Genomic DNA, 13,893 nt, shown 5'->3' with positions numbered 1-13,893 from the left:
GTTAATTTTAAATAATAAAATTGAATTAATTTTTAAATGTAAAAAAACTGCCATTTAGAATTCAAATTTGAAAATTCTGGAAACTGTATAACTGTTATTATGTTAAATTTTTTAATAATATTATCTTTTATAGCTGTTATTATGTTACATTTTAAATAATATTATCCTTTTTTATTATATCATTTTTTTCTCTTTCAAATAAAAAAAAGGCTCAAATATTTTTTAACTGATAGCTTGAATTATTTTTCTCATAAAGAATGCAAGAATGAATGGGGAAATCTCAAAATCACTTGTTTATCCAAAAAAAAAAAACAGATTGATAAAGAGCTTCTCAATTTCGTTGTTGCATTTCTTTTCGATTGTTATTGTAAGTAAAAATTCATTTTGTATTAATCATTTTGATATTATAATTCTTTTAACACAGAAATATTGATTTATTGATAATTTCTAACTTATACTTATTATTATAAGATAATATACTAAAGTTTATTTGAGAGAATTTTATTCAAAATTATTCAAAATCATGCATAACATACTCATATTACCCTCTTGTTAGAATAATAATAAAGATATAAGAAAAGTTAATCATTACATTAAAACAAACTATAACTAAGAAAAGTCCTATGATCATGATAATATGCTAACCAAAAAACCAAAAAAATTTAATCACTTGAATATCAAATTGTAGGCATGTTATTCAAATTTTAAATTTTTATCTTTGATTTTTTCGAAAAGTCATATATCAATTATATGATATTTTCTCTCTCTCTCTCTCTCTCTCTCTCTCTCTCTCTCTCTCTCTCTCTCTCTCTCTCTATATATATATATATATATATATATATATATATATATATATATATATATATATATATAAGTACTATATAATGCTTCAGCTGAATGATATTTTCATAAATATTTATCAATTCCGGATAATACGTTGAATGGATAAAGATATATAAGAAAGATAATTCTATAACTTTTAATTTTTATTACAATGAAATGCATTAAGAAGATGGGTATAATAGTTGTGTCAAAGAATTGTTGCATATGTATCATTTATCAAAAAATTTAAAAATTATTTTTTTATTTTATTCAGAATTAAAAGATAGTCACAATATTCTGAACAAATCCTGCAAAACGAAAAAAACTTAATATCATTAAAAATTATAAACAACAAAAAAAAAAGAAAAATATAATCAACAAAAGCGAACAATTTGCAATAATTACTTCAATAACTCAATATTTACATATAATCTCGTGTTCTTTCTTGCAATCAACATATTCACTCGTCTATATGTAAAACTTATAAACTACTACTTAGTGGGTATTGTTTCAATTTAGAATCCAAAACTGTGTCATCTAAAGAGTCCAAATAAAACTAAAAGTATTATGCAATTTTATTCACAATTAAAGTTAGTAGAATGAGAAATCTTAAGTAAGAAAAATATGAATCCATCACTAAAATTTATGAGAGAATTTATCACTAAAATCAAAATTAAAAAGCAAATAAATAATTTTATCAATTAAACTTACATGGCTAGTGTCCCTAATGATAGCCTATTGTAGCGGCATAACAATTATAGAAGAACTCACAATTTCCAAATTTTTATGTCATGGCAACTGATTTTGATTTCAAGAGAAAAAAGGAGTACAAAAGGCTATTACTTATACTTATGAGATAAAACCGCTTCAAGTATGGTTATGTATATTTTTTATTTTTTTTAGAAAAACTTGGGAAGTTATACATTTTTTATAAAATAAAAAACCGTCTTTACAGTTTTTTTTTTTAAAATAAAACAGTAATTTATAATAATGTAATTAATAATAATTTTTAATTATTTTTAAAACCTCATTTTTTGTGGTGTTGATACGTAGGCGCTATCACTTCTCCTATTATATAGATATATATATATATATATAGATATATCGATATATAGATTTGATTTTTCTATTGTTTTGCTTTTGTCCTTTATATGTTTTGTTTTCTTTTCATTTGGGTCAATTTGGGCATGTATTTCTTGTAAACATTTTGTTCATTTCTTAATAAATAGGCTCAATGACCTTTTTTTTATTAAAAATTTATATATGTCAAATTTCAGCAATAACACACATAAATATGATTTAAAAGAAAAAAAAAACGTAAGTTTATAACCTTATTCAATAATGAATTCTACTTTAGTTTAAAATATTAGAATACTAGTAAAATTATGCTAATGAAAAAAAATAAGCATAAAAAATAATGTTTTTTAGATAATACAAAAATTACATGAAATGACAATTGAGAATGAGAAATAAAATATAAATAATATAAAACAAAAATTATAATTTTAGAATAATAAAGAAAAACAAAAAATAAATATAGAAATAAAAGTAAAATATTAAAAAGTAGTAATGTGTAATCAAGCATGCAATTACCAATAATTTATAACCCAATATCCCATGCCTATTACATTCAATTATTCTTTGACCAAGTAATTATATGGCCAACCTCCAATTACCGTTTCCAAATAGGAGTAGGCGGCGGAAGCACAAATTCAGCCATTTGGCGGTAATCTTTGGTGAAAATTCGAATTATTTGGCGCTAAAACCCTAATCTCCATTTCAATCTTTACCGCTCCCCACTTTCATCATTTCACAAATAAGATCCACTTTTTTGTTCTTCACACATCCAGTATCCCCTCATCTCCATTTCTCAGTCCCATTTTGATCCAACTGATTCATGGAAAGCGATGACGATTATCAGTCCTTTTACATGCCGAAGGACGTTTCGCCGGACGTCCGCCGTCCGAGGTTCAAACGTTTAAAGAAAGCTCTAGCAGCCTCCAAAAATCAACATCGTCCCCCAATAGACGGCGTCTTTGACTTTCCTAAGGTTGATTTTTCCAAATTGGAAGCTTTAGAAGAAGATTCTGTTGATTCAACTGAACCTGAACCTGTCTCATCACAGGGCACCGAGGATGAGATAAGAGTTGGATCTGTTTCTGAGGAAAAGGGCGGTGATAGTAGGGAAGCCCAACAAGATTCTGCTGATTCTACTGAACTCCTATCACTACAAAACAGCGAAATTGAGATCAGATTAGAGCCTGTTTCTGATGAGAAGCATAGTGAGGACTTTGATGACAAGGATGTTCTCGTTTCTGGTCAGCAGTGCCAAGAGGTTAAAAGATCTCTAGAATTTGGTGAGGACGATGATCAGTCTCATGGCAAAGAACATAAACAAAGTAGAGAAATTGGGGAAGATTTGGTATCTGGTGATGTGACAAAAGAGATTCATGAAGAAATTGGGGATATGAATATGGAGAAATTGGGATTACAACTAGATGAAGGAGATGACAAAAAGAAAAATAAGAAGAAGAGATCTAAAGGTGACATTGGTAGAGAAGTGAAGTCTAAAGAACTGGCTTCGAACAAAAGAAGAGAAGAAAAGGTTTGTTGAGCAGATAAAATATCTGATACTCAATCGTCTATCTTGAGGCATAGTTGTTGTGGTTTATTTATGTATACACAACTTTGTAATTTGTGCTAATGCTTGCATGTGCATATGTTAGTTTGACATTCTTGGATTTACTTGTTGACATACAGGAAAATAAAGCATTTTGTCGGCAGCTTCATGTTGATACTCAGCGATTATTGCGAGGTCTGTATATACTGTTTTTAGTACTTCCTCTGTCCAATTTTGATTGGATGCGAAAGTTTAATTTTTCATTTGTATTATGTTAGTGATAGTTGAATAAACTATGAAAGTATGATTGAAATGTTGATTCGATGAAGAAAACTTATACTAAAGTTGAAAGATTGGAATAGTTTAATAAATTTGGATTTTTGGAACTTGCTAAAGTTGTATGGAAATAGAATGGTGTCAACCATTTTGAAGCTTCTTAAAATAGTGTCATATAAATTGTGATAGAGGGAGTAGATCTTCTTTCTAATGGAAAATGTGTGCTTGTACCAACTGTGTCAGACATCATGGAACTCACATGTTATTTTTCCTAACTTGATCAGAAAGTAAGGATGCAACATTTAAGCCTATACCAGTTGTACATAAGCCAATATCCTCGGTGCTGGAGAAGATTCGGAAAAGGAAGCTTGAAATCTCGAAAAAGTCGGTAGTAGTTGACATTTAAGCAAATATGTGTCTTATTAAAAAATCTTTTTAGGTTGTGGTTTCTCACTTCTTATCTATACATTTCTATGTTATTTTGCTAGCAGGACCGCGATGCTAATAAGCAACGATTCCATTCACATGTTTAGTGCTTTGAGAGAGGTTACAATGGAAGTAGACGCAAAGAGTGCATATTCTGAAGAGCAGAGAGTTGACAAACTGGAAATAGAGACGGAAGGGAAAGTGGATGCACATGGCACAGAAATGGGTAGGACTACAGAAAACTCCAATATTGATGGAATTTCAGTACCTCCAATAAAGAGAAGCTGTGAAATTGTTCTTGATGAAATGGTAAGTGAAATTGCTGCATTGAGTTCAGCTTTGTGTCTGGTCTGGATGTCGTTCCTTTTCACAATTGAGTTGAAGGTAGTATCTGTAAAAGAATTTTACTTGGACTTCAAATAGTGTCTTGAGAACTGGTTAAGGCCTTTACTTTTCAATCATTTGGATAAGCATGTTTTATTTATTTAACTTTTGTGAGCTGTTTGTAACTTTTGTTGAAATGTAACATCGAATTAGTTTTTGTCTAGTTCCTTCTTTGGCTGAAGTAGGTGCTGGACATTGTTAGTGGAAGAAACTGTTTTCTAGGCATGACTCAGGGAAAGAGACCAACTTTAACCAGATTTTTTTAAAACCAAATCTAGTTTTGACTAAGCGTACATGAGACCCGTGCCTTTTAAACTCTAATGCCATAATTGTGCTATGAATTGACATGGAGTCCGTACCTTTTCAACCTCATCCAGGTTAAAGATTGTCAATATGCTGCCTGAAGTCTGCAATCTATATTGATGGTATTTGGAACTGTGGTAGAACCTAGAAACATTAGAGATTGGCATTTGAAACTGAATAAGATTATGAATTGCTAAGTGCTGCTGCTATTATCTCACTGCAGGCTTTGGATGAAAGGCCCAATGCTGTATTTAGAGCTCCCGTTGATGACACTCAGGTAGTTTCTTATCTTTTCTATTAAAAAGGGAGCTATTATTAGTAACACCAGGTTTGCAAATAGCCAAAGAAAATCTGAATGCTGGAGCTTTTTCAATTTGTCAGGATCTATTTGATGATTCTGAACCAACTGGCAGTAAGGATGTGATACTTGATGACCTGGTCTCTAGTCCTTCAGAAGAAGTAATGGCACCGTCTCTCCTTGCTTTGAACTTGAAGTTTGATTCTGTCCCTCCAGATGAAAGGTAATTGGTTCTGGAAAGTATCTATGCATGCAAATCTAATTTTACTGCAACCTAGGCTGGAAAAGCTCCTATTTTCTCTTTTGCAAAGAATCATATATCCACAAACAGAAAAGTCTATTTGATTGTTGTTATTATTTTATGCTAAAACAAGTCAGCATCCTTATTGCAATTTACTTCAGAAAATAAAAATATTTCCCTTTTAAAAGTTCATCAGATGAGGAGGATAATGACAAGGAGAATATTAGTCCGTATATAAAAGGTGGCGGCGGCAGCAATTCTCCAAAGGGAGACCCTGTTAAAGCATTTGTTGATGATGAAGCGGAGGAAGAAGATGACAGTGATAATGACCTAATCCGGTTTGGTGATAATGAAGACGATGATGATATTGATGATTCTGCTGAACTCCATGATATTATTGCCATTGATTACAAAGAAAAGAAAATTGATAATGAAAAGCGGAATGAACTTCATCAAAAGTGGCTTGAGCAGCAGGATGCAGCTGGAACTGAAAATTTGCTGCAACGGTTAAAATGTGGTGTAGAACAAAAAGAGACGATGTCGGTTGATGATGAACTAGAAAGCGAAGAGTGTGAAAAAGAGGTCAATGGCATCACTGACATGGATGCAGTACCTAAGAGTTCTACTCGGTTGAGTACGAAAAAAGCAAAGCAAATAATAGTTCAGATGTTTGTGGATAAAGATGATATATTCTTATCTGATGAAGACGAGGAAACTGAAAAGAGGGTTGTCAAGCAGCGCATACTTTATAACTCTGTGAGTTTGCAATGTTAGATTTGACACACTGACACATCACATTAACCTTTTGTGTTATATTCTTTGCTTTAACAAACACTTTCTTTCATTTTGTTTGATAACTTACTCAGCTTTACTAAACACGAAACAGGAGGTTACAACTGTAGCGTCGCCTATTGAGGATGAAAGTTCCAGTGAGATATTTGAACTTATAAAGAAACTTAATACTATGCCGGATAAGAGAAAACCAAAAGCATCCTGTAGGTGTTATCCCAACATTTATAAATACTTGTTTAAGTATGATTTTTTTAAAAGAATGGTGAAGTACTTTTTTATTATGTTTTAATTGTCAGCATTATTTCCTTACCTTTCATTGCTGTTGCAACTTTGCAGCGTTCTTTGATACAGTGCTAGGGGATCAAAAGAAAAAAAGCTCTTTGAAGGTAAAATTTGTCTTAGTGGGTGTTTGGATTGGCTTATTTCAAGTACCCTCTTTTTTTTTTTTTTTGAGATGTTTGGAAAGACGAAATGTACTTTTAAGCTATGTTGCTCGGACTCTTCAAAATTTCATCGAGTGTGTGTTGGATCCATCAAAAGTAGTGCATTTTTGAAGGATCCGACCCAAGTGCGGCAATATTTTTAGAGAGTCGGAGCAACATAGCTTTTAAGCACTTCTTTTAAGACTGAAAAAGTACAAATAAGCTAAAAGCCAAAAGTTGGATAGTCTCAACTTATGACTTTTAGCTTTGTAAGATACTTAAAAAAAACATGTCCAAACACCCCTTAATTTACTTTTGTAACTAGGAACATGAAACTTAGGTTGGGTGTAATTTATCCATGAATAAAAAGATATCCAGAAACATTCACTTAAACTTTTAGGATCACATTTGATTGGAGTCTACTCTATTTTAAGAAACTAGCTTATTTTTGTATCCATTTGCTGATTTGGGATTCAAGAAGTGATTAACTATGGACCTCAATGTCATTCTATACTTACCAGATAATAGCATGTTGGTGCAGCTGTATCTGGGGAATATATTTTCATTTATTTTGGATCCTAGCACAACTGCACAAGTACCATTTGGTACACTAAGGCCTTGCAATTGGGCACCAGTTCTCTTCCCCCAGTTATATTCAAGTTCTATGGTCCAACTATTGCATAGCTCTTTTTCTTTTTCCTCATTATTTCTTTTTATCTCTATTCCTTGTTTAGACATTGTATGACTAATACTTAGTGTACATCTGCTGATTGTTTTACTCTGTAGTCCTCTTTTCTTGGACGAGTTACAAATCATCTTCCATCATCCCATAAACAAAGTTCAACTGTAGTTCGTTCTTTCATCTTTGGACGGGATGACAGCAATATCCGAAGCTCAATGTCAATGTCAGAGGATTCTTCAGATATGGTAAATCTTCATGAAAGTTTCAAATTTGTGCATCTGATGTTTTGCGATCACCCATATAGTAACTATTTTGTAGTTTTGTAATGCTTCTAACTATGATCTTTTTTATTTCTTTTTATTTTCATCAAATGATTGGGGAATGAGACCTGACTTGCCTGTTGTTGTGCTGCTCATGTTCCTCCATTATTATTATTCACATTTGATAAGCCCCTCCCTTCTACCCATCTCTCTGCTCCTCAACCACTATCATCATATAATCCAACTCTAGCATATGCTATATTTTTCCTTGTCTATATACAGTGAGAATCTTGGTAGATCACAATTTCCAGTGGGATAAGTATGCCTATCTGGAGGATATTTGACTTTTCTCCTAGTAATAAGTAGAAAGTCCCCAGAAGTTAAGAAACAAGATATGAGAAAAGGTTAGCATTAATTGAAAATGTATATTCAATAGTCTAAATAACTTAATACTATAAGAAATCATAGCATGGCTTGCTTTTGTATGGTTCTTATTCACTTAATACTATAAAATGGATATTGGTTTGCAAAGATATTCAATGATTTTACTCATGTTCTTTGTTTCAGGTGGTGAAAGAAAACCTTCCAAACAGAAATAGTACAACTAAGTTTGGAAGCTTCCAAGCCAAATCAAGTAGTCAAGGTAAAAATGCTGCTGCAGGAACATCAGCTGCTGCTCCCTTATTTGAGATATTAAAGCGATCTTCAGCACCATCTAATGTCTGTTCTCGAGATGTTTTGCTTGACCTTCCTAAACCTCTCCTTGCTGATCTTAGAGTTTCAAAGAGGTCCAAGGCAGAAGAGAAAATATAGTTCACTAGATAGTTGATTTTGTTTGTGTTTTTTCTTTTATCTTCTCTTTCTCCAGAAATCACGGAAGAGTGTTGGGAGTCATCTGAAAACAGTGAGGGGTGCCAGTCGACATTTTCTTTTTGTCTGAATAATACTTATTTGAGAAGTGCGGCACCAAAACTGTACTTTTTCAAAGCCAAAATTTAACGCACTCCAATTACTACATTAAAAAAAGAAAGAAAAAGGAAAAAAACTCAAATATGTCATTGAATTTTGAGAAAAAGTTTATACATATTATTTGTTAAAAATTTTACTCATTTATGTCATTTTTGTTTAAGAATGAATTTGGTTTTGCAAAATCAATTCTTACAAGTGGTCAATTATGATTAGGCCATGTTATTAATAAAATCATTTTTCTAAAGAAAAAGATTCAAATATGTCACCAAACTTTGAGAAAAAGTTTATATATGTCATCTATTAAAAGTTTGGTTCATTTATGTTATTTCAATTAACAAATAATGAAATGGATTAATCTTGTCGAATGAAAATGACATATATGAACTGAACTTTAAAAGAAGGCAAAAGGCATAAATTCCCCCCTAAACATATACCCAAAAGTCATTTATACACTTTAACTAATGGGGTGACCTATTACACACTTTAAGTACATGAAAATATATTTATTTCCCCCTTCCGTCACCCAACCCAGGACATTATGCCTAGAGTGAGAGCCACTCGCCTCCTAGTTAAGCCACGTAATAAAAGACCCCAATCCGATTCATTTGACCCAAACCCGATTCTTTTCACCCAAATCCATTTTATTTTACCCTAGTCCATTTATTTCACCCACCCGTTTCCTTTCTCTAAGAACACCAAAACCTAATCGAAAAAATTCATCTATAAATCCTAATTTTAGCTAAAGATTTCTTCGATTTTGTGGTGTTTTTGAAGCATCCTTGTAGTTTTAACCATCTAATCAAGTTTTCACTATTTTAGCTAAAGATTTCTTCGATTTTGTGGTGTTTTTGAAGCATCCTTGTAGTTTTAACCATCTAATCAAGTTTTCATTGTTATATTTGAAGAACATTGGTGTGTTGTCGATCGAGGCGTTCATCGTTTGGTGGAACCAAATCGGTGGTTACTAGGGTTTAGTGGGTACAACCGAGGCGTTCATCGTTCATAGTTTGTTGTTGTCTCCATATCTGAAAGGTCAGTCAAACATTTCTAGGGTTACTTCATAGTTCATACTTTTTAGCTTAGGGTTATTTCGTCTTTACTTTTTTTTCAAGTTTACTGTATGTCGTCTTTCATTCACATGATTCTCCTTTGTTGTTGTATGAATTTTGTTGTTGTATATGTTTTGTCGTTGTTGTTGAGGGTCAACTGATAACATTATTTTCAGGTTAAAATGTCTTTTGAATTGATTACTTTGAGATTTTATCACGGTAGTGTTATTAAGATTGGAAAAAGGGGATACAAGGGGAAACCATATCATGGTGGAGGAGTTTATGAGTTTTAGATGTTGATACAGATATGTTATCTTATTTTGAATTGAGGGATTGTCTAAAAGAGTTGGGGTATGAACCTGGACAATATGTGTTGTATGTGAAACTTTCTAGAAGTACTGCTATGTTAGAAATTAAATCTGACTATGATACTACTTCAATTGCTGAGTGTTTGAGTCATGGAGATATTTTGGATTGTTTTGTGTGTCACTTTGTTGCTGATCCAGTTTTGGTCCCACCTTTATTGGAATATGGGGAAAGTGAAGTAGGTGAGGGAGCATCTCAAAACAGTGGGCCTAATGCATCTTTTGATGTTGAATTAGAACCAACACATGAGGCCCAAGAAAATGCCTCAAACTTTGCCTCAAACCCTGCCCTTGCTTATGCCCCTGCCCCTGTCAATTCAAATACATTTTCTCATGTACACTCTTTCACTACTCCAAATACTCCTCCTCCTACTCATCAAACTCCAACCCCTATCCATCCTTCTACTGATCCAACTCTTGACCATGTTCATCCTTTCTCTGATCCAATTCTTGACCCTGTCCATCCTTCTAATGAACAAGATTTAGATAGAGAATCATTGAATGGGGGGGGGGGGGATTTAATGGGAGTGATGTAGATGATGAACTAAGAAGTTTTAGGGAGGAAAAGAGTAAAAGAAAGAGAAGGAAAAGGGGAGAAAGAGCTCTATTGCCTGATCATGTCAAGTTAGGAACCAAAAAAAAAAAAAGCCCAGATGCTGGGTATGATGAATCTACAGGTGGTAATAGAAACAACTTAGAAGGCAGGCTAGCTGGTGATGAGCCTTATTATCCCTAAGATGAAGCTGCCAGTTTTGAAACAGATCCAGATGCTTTCAGTGATGATAAAGAAGAGGTTCAACAAAGAGAGAGTTAAGCCAAGAAGGAGAAAGAAGGTGAATAGAGTTGTATTTGATGCATCTTCTCAGAAAGTAGAGTGGGAATTGGGTCTTATATTTGAAAGTGTTAATGAGTTTAGATCTGTTGTTACCGAATATGCTGTTGCTAAACATGTTGCAATTGAAATGTATATTAATGAACCAACAAGGGTAAGGGTTAGGTGTACAGTTGGTTGTCCTTGGGTTTTATTTGCTAGCTTTGATTCTAGGACAAATAATTTTGTTGTAAAGACATACAATCCAGTTCACAAATGTGATCCTACTAATAGGAACAAGCTTTGTAATAGCAAATTCTTATCTAGTCACTACAGTGAAAGGATAAAGGAACAACCTGACATTAGAATCTTTGAGTTTCAAGGGCTTATTAAAAAAGAATTGAATTTATATGTTGGAAGAACAGTGTGTAGGAGAGCAAGAAACAAAGTATTACAGGAGTTAATGGGTGACTATGTTCTTGAGTTTGGGAGGATTTTGGACTACAAAGATGAGTTGCTAAGAACTAATCCAGGTAGTACATGTGTAGTCAAGCTTCATGAAGAAACATTTGAAAATGGTAGAAAAATGTTTCAAGGCCTCTACATATGTTTTGATGCAATGAAGAAGTCCTTCTTGGCTGGTTGTAAGAGGTGCGTTGGTTTGGATGGTTGTTTTCTAAAGGGAGTATCTAAAGGTCAATTATTGGTTGTTGTTTGTAAAGATGGGAACAATCAAATGCTGCCACTGGCTTGGGTAGTAGTTGAAGTTGAAAATAAGTTTACTTGGGCTTGGTTTGTCAAACTTCTAAAGGAAGATCTTTAGTTGAGAGATGGTACAGACCTCACAATCATATCAGATATGCAAAAGGTTAGAATATTTATTGATTTTTTTGATTTATTTCATGTCTTGAATGCCATTTATTTATGAATGTCTTAGTTTCTTAGTTTCCTGTCTTGAATTTTCTTATAGGGTCTTGAAATTGCCATAACTGATCATTTGCCAAATATTGAGCATAGAATGTGTGCTAGACACATCCTTGCTAACTGGTCAAAGAGATGGAGAGGTCTTGAGAGAAAGAAATGTTTCTGGAAGTGTGCAAGGTCTACTTTTGAGGCTGAGTTAAAAGATAACATTAGTTTTAGTTATATGAAAATGTTGGGCAATAACATAGTTGATCACTTGTTGTATTATAATCCTGAAAGATGGAGCAAGCTTTACTTCAATTTTACCTAAATGTGATGTTGTAGACAATAACATGGCTGAATGTTTCAATTCATGGATATTAGCAGCAAGACATAAGACTATAATTACAATGCTTGAAGAAATTAGGATGAAAATGAGGAAAAGAATAGGGCAGATGAGAGAGTTTTGCAATACTTGGATCTGTGACATTTCTCCAATGGCAATGAAGGTTCTACAAGATAACACAGCTAAGTCTATGAAATGCTGCATTGAATGGAATTCAAATATAGGGTATGAGGTACTTCATGGACCATACAGACATGTAGTAGATATTCAAAGGCAAATATGTAGTTGTAGAGCATGGATGTTGAAAGGCATACCATGTCCTCATGCAATAGCTGCTCTTCACCATAGGAAATTGGACCCAATCAACTACATTTCTCATTGGTATAACAAAGAAACATACATGAAGACATACAACTACTTCATTCAACTAGTTATGAATCTAAAAATGTGGCCAGAATCACAAAACATCTTTGTGATACCACCTCCTGTTAGGAAGATGCCAGGAAGGACTGGCAAGAAAAGAAAGAAAGAGCAAGGTGAAACCAGTAAAACTGGAAAATTATCCAAAAGAGGGATTAAAATGTCATGCAACACTTGTCATAACAAGGGTCGCAATAAAAGAAAGTGTCCTCTTGGTGCACCTGTTTCTGGCACAAGCTTTACTGTTGGACCAAGTTCAAGACCTCCTTCTGGCCCTGCTGCACCAAGTTCAAGACCTTCTTCTGGCCCTGCTGCTGCACCAACATCAACACAAACTGTTGGCCCTGCTGCTGCACCAACATCAACACAAACTGTTGGCCCAAGAGCAACACCTAATGCTCCAACTGGAAGAGGAAGGGGTAGACCAAAGGGTTCAATAGAAAAAGTGATATAGTTTCCTTTATTTACTTCATGTATAAGTTTTAAATAAGTTGTTTTACTAAATATTTTGTTATTTTTTAGGGTAGTGTTGCTAGCAGAACAAGAATAGTTGGACTGGGTGTACTACACACACAAAGTGGTGCTACTATTATTAATATAAGTTCCCTATTTCTATACTTAAATATCATTTATTATTTTTTCTTTAATCACAAATTACGATTATTTATATTCATTTGAACAGCCTGGAATGCCTAGTGAAAGATTTAGAAATGTGAAGTCTTCAGCAATTGTCACTGGAGATCTTGGACATAAACCACTATGTGGTGTGAAATGGAAGGGAAAACAAGCTATGACCTCAAGCCAACTTGAAGAGATGAGGGGAAGAAAACAAATGGAGACTAGGTCTAAGGCTGCACATTTGAGCCAAGAGAGCTCTAATGCAATCTAACTTGTTTTGGTAGATTTTTGTTGGTAATGCAATGTAGACATTATGTTTTGTTGGGTGATAGACAATGCAATGCACTTTATCCCTATTTAGTACCCTTATACTTAAGACAATGAATTGTAGTTGTGACTGCATTTTGATTTGTGGTGTTTGATTATGTAACTGCTTTGACAGATATTAACTTCTATTTTGATTAATGATTATGCAGTTATGAATGTCTGTTTATGTAACAATATTGCTTCTCTTTTAGTTGATGGTTTCTGTGTTTATGGAGGGTAATTAGTGACTACTTTAGTAGTGGCTACACAAACGTATAGTTTAGACAGTTGAGCAGATAGTTGTACACACTAAATGTATAGTTTATGACCAAATACAAAATCAAATACTTGCAACAATAAATGAGACAAATTAAGATAAGAGAAGCTTTGTAAATTCTTTTCATTACACAAAAGCCTTACAAGTTCAACACAATATTGCAAATTTTTGGTACAAGAAGAGATCATGACAATTTCCTTGAATGTCCTTCTCCTTCCAGAAACAATACTCTTTGAAATACTAAACTTACACCTAAAATACAAACACACAACAAAGCAATCCAAAGTTGTTTTTCCCTTTTCT

At 33.2% G+C, this 13,893-nt stretch overlaps 2 protein-coding genes across 2 annotated transcripts; both read left to right on the top strand.

Moving 5' to 3' along the window:
* The first annotated feature begins 2,523 nt into the window (after window positions 1-2,523).
* Window positions 2,524-8,545, top strand: LOC125823354 (uncharacterized). The gene is made up of 11 exons (XM_049502739.1): window positions 2,524-3,427; window positions 3,583-3,637; window positions 4,003-4,102; window positions 4,207-4,453; window positions 5,055-5,108; window positions 5,213-5,352; window positions 5,559-6,126; window positions 6,257-6,365; window positions 6,499-6,548; window positions 7,371-7,511; window positions 8,094-8,545. The coding sequence occupies exons 1-11, from the start codon at window positions 2,720-2,722 to the stop codon at window positions 8,337-8,339; spliced, it is 2,418 nt and encodes an 805-aa protein (XP_049358696.1). The 5' UTR covers window positions 2,524-2,719; the 3' UTR covers window positions 8,340-8,545.
* Window positions 8,546-10,646: 2,101 nt separating this feature from the next.
* Window positions 10,647-11,543, top strand: LOC125823362 (uncharacterized). Its single transcript, XM_049502747.1, has one exon. It carries the CDS (start codon window positions 10,647-10,649, stop codon window positions 11,541-11,543), a length of 897 nt encoding a protein of 298 aa, XP_049358704.1.
* Window positions 11,544-13,893: the final 2,350 nt, after the last annotated feature.

The sequence above is a fragment of the Solanum verrucosum genome, unplaced genomic scaffold, assembly GCF_900185275.1.
Source record: "Solanum verrucosum unplaced genomic scaffold, falcon-dt-bn FXZP01000095.1, whole genome shotgun sequence".
In the NCBI taxonomy this organism is placed as follows: Eukaryota; Viridiplantae; Streptophyta; class Magnoliopsida; order Solanales; family Solanaceae; genus Solanum; species Solanum verrucosum.
The sequence above is the reverse complement of the archived record's forward strand: the minus strand, read 5'-3'. Positions and strand labels throughout refer to the sequence as shown.

Bases quoted from the DNA above. Each gene is read 5' to 3' on its own strand.
- LOC125823362 (XM_049502747.1), top strand. From the start codon at position 10,647: ATGAAGCTGCCAGTTTTGAAACAGATCCAGATGCTTTCAGTGATGATA.
- LOC125823354 (XM_049502739.1), top strand. From the start codon at position 2,720: ATGGAAAGCGATGACGATTATCAGTCCTTTTACATGCCGAAGGACGTT. The intron at 4,103-4,206 runs GTCGGTAGTAGT...TTATTTTGCTAG, and splicing joins AAGCTTGAAATCTCGAAAAA to CAGGACCGCGATGCTAATAA. The intron at 6,127-6,256 runs GTGAGTTTGCAA...AACACGAAACAG, and splicing joins AGCGCATACTTTATAACTCT to GAGGTTACAACTGTAGCGTC.